At 48.1% G+C, this 15,407-nt stretch overlaps 1 protein-coding gene across 8 annotated transcripts in view; it reads right to left on the bottom strand.

Annotated features, from left to right (window-relative positions):
• The window catches only part of Slc2a9 (solute carrier family 2 member 9), a 133,756-nt gene that overhangs the window by 36,904 nt on the left and 81,445 nt on the right, over window positions 1-15,407 (bottom strand). For all 8 annotated transcript variants that reach the window (XM_087584151.1, XM_087584157.1, XM_087584153.1 and 5 more), the window contains 2 exons: window positions 11,905-12,092; window positions 3,859-3,969 (listed from right to left, as the gene is read on the bottom strand). In XM_087584151.1, the coding sequence (XP_087440277.1) occupies window positions 3,859-3,969; window positions 11,905-12,092 (299 nt within the window). The remainder of the gene's footprint in view (window positions 1-3,858; window positions 3,970-11,904; window positions 12,093-15,407) is intronic.

Here is a 15,407-nt window from a genome sequence, read left to right as displayed (position 1 = left end):
CCCAGCCTGCAGCTTACTTTTTCTTTTGTTTTGTTTGTTTTTGTTTTTTTGGGGGGGTGGGTTGTAATGTCTTTTGAAACAAGCTTGCGATAATTCAACCAAAATGTAAAAGCAGAAACAAGTGGATCCAACTGATCCCAGTGGTACTTCCCTGAGGTGTCTGAGGCACTGGGGGCAACCTTCCTCAGGCATCCAGTCAGCCAGGCAAGAGTCAGATCCTGGGAATCAGAGCTAGAAAAGACCCAGCTTGGGATGAACGGAGAGCAGAGTATCTTCTAAGACAAAAATCTCACTTTCATGCATGAATGAACTCTCAGAGGGCATGACGGTCATAGAAACTGTCAGATCTGCAAGCGCTGAGCATTGTGTCCAGTTCCTACACGGGTTCTAATTCTCAAGAACTGTCCAGCTCAGAGGAGGCTGCTAGCAGTCGCTCACATCTGCAGAGAGTAGGGTGGGGCCAAAGCAGATGGCTGGTTCTGTTTTAACCTGCTGGGGTGTCTCCTTTGCTGGGTCCCTTTAGGCTTTGTTCTGTGAACTAGGACTTGGTCTCAAGTAACCATCAGTGATTGCCTTAGTTTCCACAAGTGCGGTAACAGTGTTGCAACTACGACTGCAGGGATACTCTTCATCTTTCCCAAGCTTTAACTCCAAGATCAAGAGCCTTGCTTCCTTTATATGATGACACAGGGTAGGGTCTGTCTCAGCTCCACCCCTGCTTTCTCAGGATCTGCTCCAGCCCACCCCAGTCTTCCCAGCGTCTATTCCAAAACCTCCTCTGCCTTCTGAGATCTGCCCTGGCCTTCTCCTCCATTCTGGTGTCCTTGTCTTTCATTGGTGGTCTCCCTGTAGGTGTCTGTTTCCAAAATTTCTCTACTTGTAAAGACAATGAATTTGGGGGCTCAACTCACCCCCAGAAAAAACCCAACCCTAGCTTACCAACAATACCTGCAATGACCTGTCTCCAAATGAGGTCACACTGGGTGGGGGGTTTCAGTGTGTGAGTTTTAGGGAGTCACATTGCAAGTGACATGTACTGAGTCTCCATTGAGTAGTGGAGTCTTCAACAATTCTCGTTGGTAGGATCTGTTACTACCAGCACTCCCTAAGAAGAAAGTAGGGGTCTGAAAAGCTAGGCCCCAGGTCATGACTAACAACAGGGCCGGAAAACCACTGAGCCCAAACATGCCCCTGTTGTGCCCTGTCACCCTCACCTTTACTCTGTATAAAATAGATCCAGTATCTCACACCATGGCCACAGAGAATGCAGACTGTGACACTGAAATCTCAGGACTCCTGGGAAGTTTGGAAACTCTTAAAGATTTTCATTTAGTCCAACAGAGCACAGTTCCAAACTATGCTGCCACAAACAAGACCACGGTGCTGTGGATGCTGCCCCTGACGTAATAGCACAGCCTGTGCCTCTTACCAAAGGTAGAGCTGGCTCCCACAGCCCCTGCCCAATCACGGTGGACCCTCATCCTCATGGGTGAATGACACTTCTTCCCTTGAAGTTCAGTCATCTGAACAGCACAGTTGAAGCCCCAAACACAGTCTGGAAAGCCAGCTGTTCTGCAAGATGGCAATTATTTCCAGCCAGCAAGCTGCTGAGTGATGGCCGCTGCCCAAATTAACGGCAGATCAAAAGAATGAGAGCGTCTTTCCGTCTCAGTTTTATAGGCCTTGGAGCCATTTTAATAGACTGTCAAAAATCTCAGTAAAGAGAGTGGGGGAAATCAGGGTGTCCTTTTATTGATAGACAATTAGCCTGAAGGATCGGATGGAGTTGTCTGTGTAGCGCTGAAAAGCAGGTCACACAAACTTTGGAAAAGGGCAGAGGACTCGCTGAATGTTGAGTTTGGGGGAGGAGGGGAGCTGCCACAGGCTTTGATTTTTGTTTCCATGACAACTCTTTCTTGCAGAGTTAAAGTATCTCGTTGTTACTTTAACAAGCAGCTTAGACCAACTCAGGGATAGTAGTTTATGCTTTGGGCAGTCGAGGTCTAGAACAGATCTCACAGGGGAAAACTTACAGGGGTGGAGACTCTGGAGGGAAAGAGAGTGGCTTTCCTGCTTCCTAAGGAGTCTCAGATTCCGTGTTCGGATTCCTTCCTCATCTCTCAGACCAGGCAGCAATGGTGCCCATTCTGCCTCACATCTTGCCTCTGCCTGCCGTTCATTGACCTTCTACCTCTCTCCTTGTCACTTTACAGGTTCACTGATTGCCCAGATAAACCCAGGTGCATCTCCAAACTCTCACTCCTACCTATGAAGTTCCCTCTGACCCAATCTCATGTCCTGTGACTGCAGACCTGGGGATCTTTGGGACCCATTAATTTTTTTTTCCTGCCACAGATGGCCAGGGTTAAAAGCAAATTTTATAAATGTGTGGATCCATTTAGAGATGTATGGTAATTTCCCTAAGCCCACCTCAGAGGTAAGTGGATGTCAGGGATAGGATTGTGGAGCTGTCCAGTTCTCCTCACTTCAGGTGACAGGGTGTGACTTACCTCTCCACATACACAGACAAGTCCACTCATACCTGCTGCCCCATCCTATGTCTGTGAGGCAGGGACGTGTCCTTATATAAAAGGGAAAGGGAACCACAGAGATGTTGAACAACTTGCTAGAGAGTCACCTGACCCACCCGATCCATCTATTCTCTGAATAGAGATGCCAATAACCCCACCCTGTGGGTGGAGGGTAAGAAAGGAAATGGAGCCCAGGGTTTTGGAGGCTGATACAGCCTGGGTTACCAGAGCAGCTTTTCAGGCACTCTTTTCTGGCTATATGATGGACCCCATTAAAGCGGCTGGATGAATAGTAGAAGGGAAGTCCTTCTGCACCAGCCTCTGTTATAAGAGCAGAACTCAGGCTGGGATATTGACAGGGCTGCAGCCTCCCAGGCACAGAACAAAGCAGTACACAGAGTCCAGATGAGTGGGCATTTCCCACACCACCCCTCACAGCTTGACTAGAGGCAATCTCTTTATTTTTTTAACTTTTCTGGATATTTACAAATTTGGTCCCAATACATTGGTATTGATTTCTTATAGCAACAAAACAAAAACCCAAACTCCAAACCCTCTTCTGCTTCCTCCGCCACTTCCACCCCAGGTTGACTGAGTTCTATTGATCACAGTTGGAGTTAATAACGGGATTGGTGCAGTCTACAGCTGGAGACAGAATTTGGCGACACGTGCAAATAACAAAGCTTTGAAATATTTTCCCCCTAACAAAAAGCAGGTCAGGAAAGAGCTCGAACATTACTCGTCTACATTTCTAATGGTATCCATTTTTAAGAAGTTGGTGGCCAGAAAGGCAAGGAGAAACACTGTATCTACTGACAAGTCAGCAGGAGGGTAGGGAATCTGCCTGTTTGTGCTGACATCATTCTTGCTGGTGGGGATTGGCAAGGGAGTATCTCTTTCCGGGTCAGCATTCACACTCTGCCACATCAGACATGTCCACTCATACCTCTTTCATTGTTGAAGAATCCCAGGGCAGGAATCTGTATCTACAGAGTGAAGCACAGCCCACCCACACTCCCTCAAGAAGACAGATGTGAACGCTTCACCAAGAGAGAAGAGAAGGCTCAGAAAGGTTGACTACCCTGACCAGCATCACACAGCCAGAGGTAGGAAGAGTTTAGCTTGTTTGGATTGGAGACTCAAGGAACTGAGATACAAAGAGGAAGAGTCTAAGTGGGCTAAGGGTTTGTAGAGCACAAGCTTCTCCCAAATCCAGATCGGGTCCCCTGACAAGGCCCACCCTCATGAAGCAAACCCTAGTAGGTTCCCTGGATGCCTGTGTGCCATCCAGCCCCTATGGCGTTCTCAGGAACCCTCAGTGACTTACAGAGAAGATAGCAGCTAGCGTCTCAATTCCTCCGGTGCTCAGGGTGATGTATGGGATCTTGTCCTGAGGAACCCCAGCTTTCCCGAAGATGCTGTTGGTGTAGAACCAGATCTGTGATGCAGAAAAGATCAAGGAAGGTCATCCAGAGGCCTCAGCCTCCTCCCCATGCTAGACTAAGGTGTGAAGCTCTCTCTGCACCTTGCCATTGAATCCAGAGTCACAGGCAAATTTTGCCCTGTAGTCATATGGTGCTCCTCACCCCCACCCCCTTCACTAACAGATTCCTGTATTCTTGGGAATGATATCTGCCCACCTAAGACACTGCTTCCTACACTCACTGCCTTGTAGCTAGGAACAGGTAGCAATAGGAAATATTGGTGGGGTCAGCACGAAGCTTCATATTTTACTTGAGTCTTACATGTATTTATTTACTTGCTTATTTATTTATTGTGGGGGCGGGGCCAGTGTGTGTTGCGGGAGGGGAGGTCACAAGTTATAGGAGTCAGTTCTCTCTTTCTACCATGTGGGGCTCAGGGGTTGAATGCAGGTCCCTGGTAGCAAGAACCTTTACTGGATGAGCCATTTCACAGGCCACAACCTCCTACCTCCACCTCTTCCTCCTCTTCCTTTAGAGAAACTTTATCAAAGAGATATAGTCTCATATTCACTTAGTTTATTTTTTCCTGCTTTCCTTTGTGTGGCCAGGATGATGAGTGTGATGGTTGGAGCCTTGGTAGCCCTCTTGGGCCATTAATATCCTTGGAACAGTGTCCTCTGAGAATCAGAAACTGTTTCTGCTCCACAAAACATTTTACTATGACCCAGCAGAAACCGCCATGATGAATTTACAATAATACACAAGGTAGAAATGATATTCTTGAGGTCTGTGTAACTGTACATGTACAGTCAGATCCCAAGAAAACTAACCCCAAAGACAACCCAAATATCCAGAAATGAGCTCAACCTGGAGGAGAGGAGACCTCTGGCAGTTGGATAAAAGCCAACATTCCTCAGGAGCTTGTGACACTGACTCCCTTCTGCCAAAACGGATCACTTTTAGTACCTCTGGGTAAGGGGCATAAGGCTTCCTGAGGTGCCTATCAACTTATGAAACTCATGCTGGCCTCCAGGCCCCCTCAGGATGCCCTTCTCACCTCCTCCCCTACCCCGAACTCCCTCCAGCCCAAAAGATTCCCTCCCTGCAGCTACTAGATCTCCTTATAAGCCTGCTACCTCACTACTCACATTCTTACTGTCCCCTAAACCCTCTCTCATGCTCGTGCTACTCCTTACTCTCTTACTGTCTCTTGCCTCTCTGTCTCTGTCTCTGTCTCTCTCTCTCTTTCTCTGTCTCCCTCTACACACACACACACACACACACACACACATTGTATATATATGCTCTCTCTCCTTTCTTGCTACCCACTTACTCTCTTCTTACTCTCTTTCTGTCTCTTGCTTCCTCTCTCTCTCTCTCTCTCTCTCTCTCTCTGTGTCTCTCCACACACACACACACACACACACACACACACACACACACACACACACGCAGTTTCTTGGCTGTTTCTTCTCCACAACTCTGATGCACTGGCTGGACTACCCTGATACTTGTGTGAGGAAGCCCTTGTTTCTAATCTGTCTTGTTACAAACACTTGTTTGAGAAGCCGTTCATGCCCAGGGAGGGATAACCAGGACTAACTTGTATCCAACAGTTGGTTAGGTTTGCAGTGCCAGGTTACTTTTCATAGGGTCTCCCAAACACCCAGAGACATGGTGCAAATGAGCTACTGGCTTAATCCTTGGATCAGTTGGCAGAGATGAGTTTTAATGTTCACACGAAGTAAAGACCCATTGCCCTGTGCTATCTGCATCCCCACTGAATGGGTAGGGGAGTTAGGACTTTAGGCTCTGTCAGAATGAATGATGGCTGCCACATTTGCAGGGCACAGAGGCAGTAGTACCTCACTAGCCCACCAGATCCTGCAGCTCTGAGGCTATCTATCGTTTAGAACCCACAGTATCCCTGGATACGTCCCCGAGGGGTGGCCATGATCTCCAAGACCCAGTCACAGTTAGACGACTGTAGACTCAGTTAAGAGATGTTCTTTATTGTCACTGTGGGCTTTAGTGCCACAGGGCTCTGTGCCTTCCACTCACAGGGAGGCAGAGCTTCTAGCCCCCTGTCAACACTTGGAGAATATTTTCCAGTAGAAGCTACTCTCCAGTCCCATGCTATCTCAGCTTCTCCGGCCCCCGTGATCCCTTATGTCTCGAGTTCCCATTCTTCCTGAAATGGCACAGCTGCAGACATCCTCAGCAGGTTGAAAGTCAGTGGTGGGAGTCAGTGTGCAAGCCATTCTGTGTCTACTGTAGAATGGCTGTGAGGAGGACTGAGCCATCTTGCTAAATGCATCCAGACAGCAGTAGGCAGGAGTTGTCCCTTCCCCCACCAGCCCCAGCCTATAGCTCGTGAGGTCTGCAGGGCTTGCCTGTCCCCTTCTGCCTGATCCATGTAGCACCCTGCCCCCACCTTCATTTCAAGAAGCGGAGGTGATTGCCTTCACCTTGACCTCTGTATGAACTGAAGGAGATAGAATCGGACAGTTTCAGGCCCTTGTGAAAAAGAAGAAAATGCCCGGGACACTCAGAGTCACGGAATCACAGAGCCGGAGCCACCCCCCATCTCGTCAAGTCTGCGTGAACAATTCCCTCCACTCGCTTCCTCTTTTGCAGGTTGCCTCAGGTTCCCTACTGTCGTGGTTCTAACATGCTGAATTAGCCAGGAAAAACCTTCATATAACAAACAATAGGCATCCTTGTAGGTGGTTCCATCTCTCCACAGAGATATGCAGACTCCTTAGAAAAAAGAGCCTCCATTGTCAGTCATTGTGGAAGGCATCTGTGATACCCTCCTCCTTGGAGGTGTATCCTTGGAGAGCCCCAAAGGGATAGGGCTGGTGTCTTTCTGAGTCTCCTAATGCCTTACTCTCAGCATGGCACAGTGTTTTGATGAGGCAGCGTGCCATTCTATCTGTGAGAGGCCTGAGGAGAAAGCAGGGGACCACTCCCTATGCAATGAACCAGAGTAGAGAGGTGGCCCCTGGGAACCCATTCTTCTTGCAGTAAACGTCATGTTACAGACCACCCCACTGTAACCTGTGGTTTGTAACTCTTCTACCTTCTCTTGGCTGTAGACTCGGTGGCTACGGGCCAAGAGATTTGGTCTGACCTTTGCCAACAAATGTTAGCGCCTGGCTTATCTTTGTCCAGCATATGAGTAACTGTTCTGGTAGTGACCAAACAGCTAGCAAGAAGTAATTTAAGTGGATGGTTTTTGTGGTTTGCTTTTGGCTCGTGGTTTGAGAGGGTACAGTCTGTTGTGGTGGGATCTGTGGAGCTGAGAGACTCCTTACAATCTTATAGACCAAGAGGTAGAGAGCAAACGGGAAGCTGGGTTGTGACCCCTGAGACCTGGAAGAACACACTTTCTCTGGCTCATCTCTGTCTTCTAAGCTGTCCGCAGTCTCCACACACAGCACCACCACCTAGGGGCCATGTGCCCTCTCACGTGGGGACAGTCCACATTCACATTGTAATACCCAGAGCAAGATAATGCTGGACATGCTTGCTGGACATGGAAGAGCCCATGGTCATTCCAAAACATCTCTGTGTTAATCCCAGAATCTGGGCATTTAGTCTACACAGCAAGTCTGACTCTAAACATGGTCAGGGCCTGGAGGCAGCAGTTTTTGCTGGATTGCCTGAGTGAACCGTAAATGCCATCACTCCTTATGAAGGAGAAATGAGGACACAGAGCTGGAGAAAGAAGATATAAGGGTGGAAGAGGATGAAGGGAGAGAAAAATCAAACATACTTTATTGCAGCTGACCCTGAAGATGAAGGAAGGAGACCACGAGCCAAGGGAAGGAGGCAGCTCCTAGAAACCTGAGAATGGATTTTCTCCCGCAATGTCCAGGATTGACTGTGGGCCTGATTTGATTTGAAGACCTCTGACCTCCAAAGCAAGGACAAGAATGACCTACAATGACAAGTGTTTTGAAGCCTCTGGACGTCAGTGCTGTGATTTTATTTTTAAATGTCCAGTGGTGACAAGAAATGGGCACACTAGAGGGATGTAATCCATTTATATATTATGCTTTACCCTGGGGTGGGTATTTCTCACACATGGTAATCTATGGCTCTGTTTTGAGGTCTAGGAGGAAAAGGCCTGCTCATTTATTAAACATCTTTTGGTTGCTCTCTTAGGCTTTTCCCCTGCTGGGCAGAACCTACTTACATTTTCTCTGTGTGTCCTTCTCAGGCCCCAGCTAAAAGCATGAGTGTTTTCCCTGACCATCCTTGTTCTAGAAAGAGCTTTGCCATGAAACATTAGGTTTGGCTGCAAGCCAGGATGTGCACAGTAAGGGTCTCTTGGGACTAAACCAGTTCAAAGAGACCAGGTTTGAAAATGGCCACACACAAGACAAACACAAGATGGGAACAGCTACCAAGTAGAAGCCCTGGACCATCAAATGCCCTCCGGGAGTGCCCTGAATCATCAGTCATCAACTCAGATGTTAGACAAACTGTTACATTCTCTCTCTCTCTCTCTCTCTCTCTCTCTCTCTCTCTCTCTCTCTCTCTCTCTCTGTGTGTGTGTGTGTGTGTGTGTGTGTGTGTGTGGTGTATGTGGTATGTGTGTGTGGGGGTATATGGTATGTGTGTGTGTGAGTGTGTGTGTGTGTGTATGTGTGTGAGTGTGTGCTCAGTGCATGTGTGTCTAGGTCAGAGGTCAACCTCAGGTGTCATTCCAGGTGCATCCACCCTGTTCTTTGAAGCAGTCTCTCTCACCAGCTTGGGCTAGCTGATTAAAGTAGGGTGGCTGGCTAGGGATTCACTTGTCCATCTCCCAGTGCTGGTATTACAGGCACGTGCCACTATATTGGCATTTTTACGTAGGTTCTGGAGATGGAACTCAGGTCCTCAAACTTGCATACCGTAAGCACTTTGCATGCTGGGCCCTCTCCCCACCTCACAGTTCCTTCTTAAAGAGTCCCTTTGTATTGAGAGGAGGGAGAGGACTAGAGAGGACTGACACCTTGAAGGCCCTTTAGCTTCACTTGATCTTAATTTTAAGATTGCTGGTCTTAGAGTCACATGGCCAGGCGATGTGCTGTTAGTCTTCTGCTAGCTCGGCTGCAGATAACATTACTGATGTGTTAGATGGGAATGGCCGCTCAGGCTGCTGCATCAGTCTCCAGAGTGTCTGGATCAGTGTGACCCAACAAACCAGCTCTTCTTTGCAGGGACTTGGAGCCACTACCGCTGAAAACCCTGACCCTTAGGGGTTGGGGATTTAGCTCAGCGGTAGAGCGCTTGCCTAGCAAGCGCAAGGCCCTGGGTTCGGTCCCCAGCTCCAGAAAAAAAGAAAAAAGAAAAAAAAAAAGAAAAAGAAAACCCTGACCCTTGACTCAAGTGCCTGTCTGATAGGTGACTGAAAGGGGACAAACAGACCAACATGGAAAAGGAATTTCGAGGTAACTAAAGGTTGTTAACTCAGTATTGGCATAACCTAGAGAACACAGAAGCCAACAGGGACTCTGGCATCAGTGGCCCGAGAAACACATAAGGTCTATTTCATAGGGTGGTTCTCAGGCAGAGCAGCTCGACCCTCAGGGCTGCAGCTGGGCAGGGGCCAAGGGTGACACTAAACATTCTGCAGCCTTAAGACGGTATTCCAGCCTCAGATGTGAATGGTTTGGCCTTGAAAAGCCCTAGCCTAGTGCAAGTGCAGTGTGTGTGTGTGTGTGTGTGTGTGTGTGTGTGTGTGGTGTGGTGTGTGTGTGTGTGCATGTGTGTGTACATGTGTATGAGTGTCCAGGTCAGCAGAGGGCAACCTCGGGTGTCATTCCAGATGTCCACCTTGTTCTTTGAGGCAGGCTCTCTCATCAGCTAGGACTGGCTGATTCAGGTAGGGTCTAGAGAAGAGGTAACTTGTCTGATTTGTCTATAAAATAGGACCAGGTGTAATTTGACAGGGCAAGTTCCACACTGGACCTTGAGCTATCTATAAACCACGATGTCTTTCTCATCTAAGAAGTACATATGATGCCCCCCACCCTGTAGGACTCCTTGGGAACAGAGCAACGTAATCAATGGGAAGGTGGCTGCCTGGCAGGAGTGGCCAGTGTCTCCCAAGGGATCATAGTCATCTAAGTCATCATGAAGGGACAGAGCATACTTTAAAGCCACCTACTGTTTTTATCTGGGTTAGCTCTTGGCTATATGGCCTCTGGGCTGTGGAGGAGAAGGCTGCAGTGCAGGAGTGGGCCTGGACCCAAGCCAGGGTGTCAGGCTTATGGCTGGTTTTACAACTAAATAGCGTGTGTCCATTTGTCTATAAACCAGGAGAAATGTGTTCTGTAGCTACCTAGGGGTGAGGTGGGGACAGCCTGAAAAGCACAAGTGGAGTAATCTGAGTGGGACATTGAGGACCCTTTCTGCTTGGGGCTTAAGTACCTAAAACTTGGGGTTCAGACAATTGGTGTTCAAACCTTCTTTATACAACTGTGAACCTTTGGGAAAACATCCCAGTGTCTCTGTGTATAACAGTGGGGCCTGAAGGAAAGCTTCTGTTGCTACAAACCACTAATGGCTCCTGATCAGGGTCATAGCTGAGGGCATAGTCAGGCCACAGAAAGCAGATGGCCGAGGTTTCTGGCTATAGGTTTATGGGGACAGCCACGTGGAAAGCCAGGACTCTGACCATCTGACAATCTCAGTCTGGTGATCTCTGTGCTGTCTCAGGGAACGCACATGAGCTTGGAAGGTAGAAACAATCGCCTCTCTCTGAGCAGCGGGGCTTGAAGGTATACTGGCCCGATTCATCCATTACCAATGGGAAATGAGATCTCGGGGAAGGAGACGGCTCTGCCCAGGAACGGCATGGCTCTCCATCTAAATGCCTCAGTAAGCATGGATTCCACATGTCCTTAAGACTCTAGGTGTGGGCCTTAGGAAACAGTGCATTGTTGAGAGTCTGATACACCTGACCTTGAGTTTGTCTAGGGGAGGAAGCTGTAGAACAGGCAGTGGCCACTCTGGGCTGAGCTGTTGATTCCCCTACCCCACTTTGTTCTTCTCACTTGAGGGAACCGAGGCAAAAAGGCAAAAATGACTAGGGAACAAAGTGATCTTATTTTTACACCAGCGTTTCCAAAAATAGAATCGAGAGCTGTTGAAATTTGGCAGAATGTGTGGCTGTGATCTTCCCAGGCAGCCATTTCCCCGCTTCTGGACAGGAGTGTCACTGTCGCACCCTCTCCCACCTGAGTGCCACCTGAATGACAGTTGGACATGCCAGGCTCTGGTTGAGCAGGTATAAATCATCTGGGACCTCTGAGGCCTTCCCCACAGTGACTCCCCACATCCCGAGGTGAGGCATCCCACTCCGATTCCCAGAAAGAAGCAGTCACACCCAGCTTCCTTGCTTCTCAAATTTGGGGGTTTTACCTTTTTGGGACAGTGGAGAGAGTTAGAGGCCTGGGGACTCTAGGTAGGTTTCAGCTCAGACTCCAAAAAGCTGATGACAGCACAGCCAAGACTGCCTCTATTTAAGTCATGTTGATCCTCTGTCTCTTTGACTTCCTGTGTCTGTTTATTGAGAGCCATGACTCTGATGGATTTCCAGGGACACAGTAGGACAGCTGGTGGCAGTGCAAGGACAGACAACCTTGTTTGCTGCTGACTGGACACTGTGTGGATAAGTCTGCTCCATATCCTTCTATCCCACTCTATAGAGATAGGAACTGAGGACAAGGCAATTTCCACAGATGTTCAAAGGCACAGCTCGGTGGAGGCTTACAGAGCTGGGTTTGAAGTTAGACATCTAGCAATCACACCCTGAACCACCCCCATCCTGGTCTTCCTCAGGTTCTCTTTGGTGCTGGTGTGTGTGTGTGTGTGTGTGTGTGTGTGTGTGTTTTGTGTGTGTGTGTGTGTGTGTGTGTCTGTGTGTGTGTGTCTGTGTGTCTGTGTATACTCACCGCATTGAGTCCACATAGTTGGTAGCTGGCCATGGTGATAACGACAGTGATGACCTGCCATCGGACAAAGGGTGCCCTCAGAAGCTCAAACACGGACACCAGGCGAAGGTTCCTTTGCACACGGCTCTCAGCCAGGGCCTCCTCCAGCTCTTGGGAGACATCTGCTTTCCCCAGGAATGTTTGGAAGGCTGTGAAGAAGGACAGGCAGGGATTGGGATGTTGGCCTTCTAGGATGTTGGCCTTGAATGGATGGGCCCCACTATCTGGACATATGCTCATCAGAGACCTTTGGAATCTGTACGAAAACTGTTTAAAAATAGGAAGATAGGGGCCCAGAGACAGACACCAACTTTCCTGAAGTCGCTGAGTGGGCTGAGAGAGAACCTGGGTCTCTCAACCATCGTCCCTCTCCCCAGAAAAGCAGAGCATGGCCAGCATTCAAATCCATCTCCCAGGACAGTTGTCTCCATTTATAGTCTGTACAGTCCTGCCCCTCACAGCAAGGGACAAACTACACAGCATCAAGCATGCCAAACTTTTATTTATTAGAGCTCACCTGCCAGAACTGATATTCAGGTGAACATTCATTGAGCACCTCCTGTTTGTCTGGCCCCTTCTCACTGAGGATTTCTAGAGAGAGGTTAACAGTCACCCGCACACAATCTTGCCAACCCCAAAGTTGCCTCTATGAGTAAAAAGAGGATTGAACTTAACGACCCTCATTAGTTCATTCCATGTGACCCTCTGAAATGTGGATGCCCTGAGTGGAATAGGAGAGTGAAGGTCCACACATTTTCTTGACGGATGTATTCCCAAGTCAAGCATTGCAAATTTTCAGCCGTTGGAGGAGCCATATTTTAACCCTTATAAAAGAGACCCCTGAGATCCTAACAGCTAGATCACACAGCATGCTTTCCGAGCAGTGGCTTCCATATTCATTGTCCTCTGTCCTCCCCCTACAGAGAAAGGTAGCAGTGGTGATGGTTCCTGCGGAGAGTCCATTCCGCACACAGCAGGCACTGTCCTTAATAACCCGGCTCCTTCATCCCGGCTGTGTGGAATGGTTCTGTTTAAGCAGAAAAGTAAAGCAGCTAAGGCCACTCCAGATTTTCCAGGCAGCGAGCCCAGGAAGGCTTCAGAGATACCCAAGCATGTCTTTGGAAGTTGCCATTTAATGGTTTTGCCAGCACTGGTTAAATCGTACAGGAGAAAAAGTGACTGGGTTTTTACTACACACTAAACCATTGGAGTTTGAGGGTTTTCTTCCAAGTTCAAAATGCAACATCTGTGTTACCAAACGGGTCTAGAGTTTGCATATTTTCCTTCCAAAACATGGAAAACTTCATCCCCTATCCCATTCACCTTGAAGCTCTCAGGCAAATTCAACGCACGGAGCTCATCAAAATTTCCCTGCACAGCCTTGTCCTTGCTGACAGCTCCAGGGGCAGGCTTTCTCATTCCCTGAATTTTCTCTTTCCAGCATCCCCTCCTCCATTTTTATTGCATCTTTAAGCCCCACCCCTCCACCCCACCATCTTCTGTTAGTACCAGAGAACAGGTGCCAAGGTAATGTTTGTTAGTATGGCTCAGACGGTAAATCTAGAACTTTCCCCCACAACAGGGATCTCCACTTTGTTACCAAGGACTTCTTGGGTTAAGTAGCTTCAATGGGGACATTAGTGCATGGTCAGATGTTTGACACTGTTCTTGGATTCTACCCCCAGACGTGATAATCCTTTCATTTGTCCAGTGGGTACAAAATGCTATAACCTTTTGTTGTGGCTTAAACTGTTTACCTGTTATCATATGGTACCTATGAATGTGAGCTCCGGAAACAGTCACCTAGTGAGGGTTGGTGGTCATGCTGGGGTAACCGGGTTCCCCTGAGTCTTAGGAGTAACAGAGAATGAATGGACGCTGGAGTTCAGTGAGAATGTAAGAATAGAGGAGGCTGGGGATGCTGTGTGAGCTGCCTGTTAGGATCTCAGGGTCGCTTTTATGAGGGTTAAAATGTGCTTCCTCCAATGGCTGGAAATTTGCAATGCTTATGGGTACTGGAAGACTAGGCATGCGGGAGCACTGAGGATGCAGAATGATTGGCGATGCCTGAACATTGAGGATGCAGAACTGAGGATGTTAGAGTACCGAGGCTGTGGAAGACTAAGGGCACTGAGGCTCTAAGGATACTGGCCACTGTCACCAGCTGGCAGAGGAATACCACTCTGCTGGTGACTTCCGGTCCCCAGAGCAAGTATACAGTCAGTTGATGTAGTCAGATGCTCTGAGCCAGCGATTAGCCTGGGACTCTGTGCTGCGGTGGCCACCAATTTTTGTCTATAAGAGTGCTCTTTACCTCTTGCAGAGCAAAGCCCAGAGTGGTCTGGAGCCTTCTTTCCCATAACGAAGAAGGCAAAAGAACGTCACGTGAAGCACTCCCACTGATCTTTTGTGACCATGTGCAGAGAGATGCTCTGAAAGCTCTGTGTTTTACACAGTGCAGGACTAAGGACTTCTAAAAATAGGAACTCTGTCAAGCCATTCCTTTTCAACTGCTACCGGTATTTAAGAGCAGGATGTCGTGGGGCTTCTAAAGCAGGCTCAAGGTCTCTTCATTATTCACAGTGGTAATGTCCTACATGGGGAAAGGAGAGGTGTAGAAGGAGATATTGAGGTTCTATATAGTTTTATACAATTTTATTGTGACGGGGCCTGGAACTTCATGGTCTGTGTGAGGGTGTGGGAGAAGCCACACTGTGGAGAATCCAGCAGGGTACCGCTGTTTTCTGTTACGGTATATTTGATTATTGTACACAGAAAAGCTAATTGTTAGCAAAATATACAAGCTTAGAAAGGTATTGTGCTTGTCAGATGCAGTTAGGTGTATCCTGGAGAGCTGCAGTTCTGTGTGCCTCTAAAAGCCTCCACAGGTAAGAATGCTAAAGAGTAGAAAGTTCCTGCCTATTCTAAGGCAAGTTGCTTGAGGTCTCATGGTCTTTGCAAAGTCAGCTGGATGGCCTTGGGCTGCCCCACCTAAAAGGTGAAATAGTTTGGCCTCTATTCACTTGCTTGGAGTCATCCAAGGGTGTAGGGGAGGAATTATTGACTTCTTTTTATAGCAATTGGACCTTTGAGAGCTCTCTCTTTGGGCTTGGGAGAGCTTCATAGAAGGAGCCCCAGGCAAGAGATAGGGATTCATTTGCTCTTTGGGCTTGCAGGAACCACAGAGAGGCAGTGGGCAGGACACAGGTGAAATGGTTGTCCAGGAAAGAGAGCTAAGGAGCCCTTCTCAGATTTGAAGGAGCTCAAGAGAAAGGTAGACTAGCTTGCTTATGACACAGATAGAAAGAGATTTCTAAAGAGCTGGCAGGGTAGTTGTAGAATCAGACTTGTGGATAGATATTTTATATACAGTAAGTAAATAAAATTATGTCTCTGAGCTAACAGGTTTTTATCTCAGCTCCTGCCTCCCATGTCTTTATGGGTTTAAATATTGGATAATTTAG

The sequence above is a fragment of the Rattus norvegicus genome, chromosome 14 (assembly GCF_021556685.1).
Source record: "Rattus norvegicus strain SHRSP/BbbUtx chromosome 14, alternate assembly SHRSP_T2T, whole genome shotgun sequence".
NCBI classification, from domain to species: Eukaryota; Metazoa; Chordata; class Mammalia; order Rodentia; family Muridae; genus Rattus; species Rattus norvegicus.
Note: the sequence above shows the minus strand (reverse complement) of the source record. Positions and strands in the feature narration are given on the sequence as shown.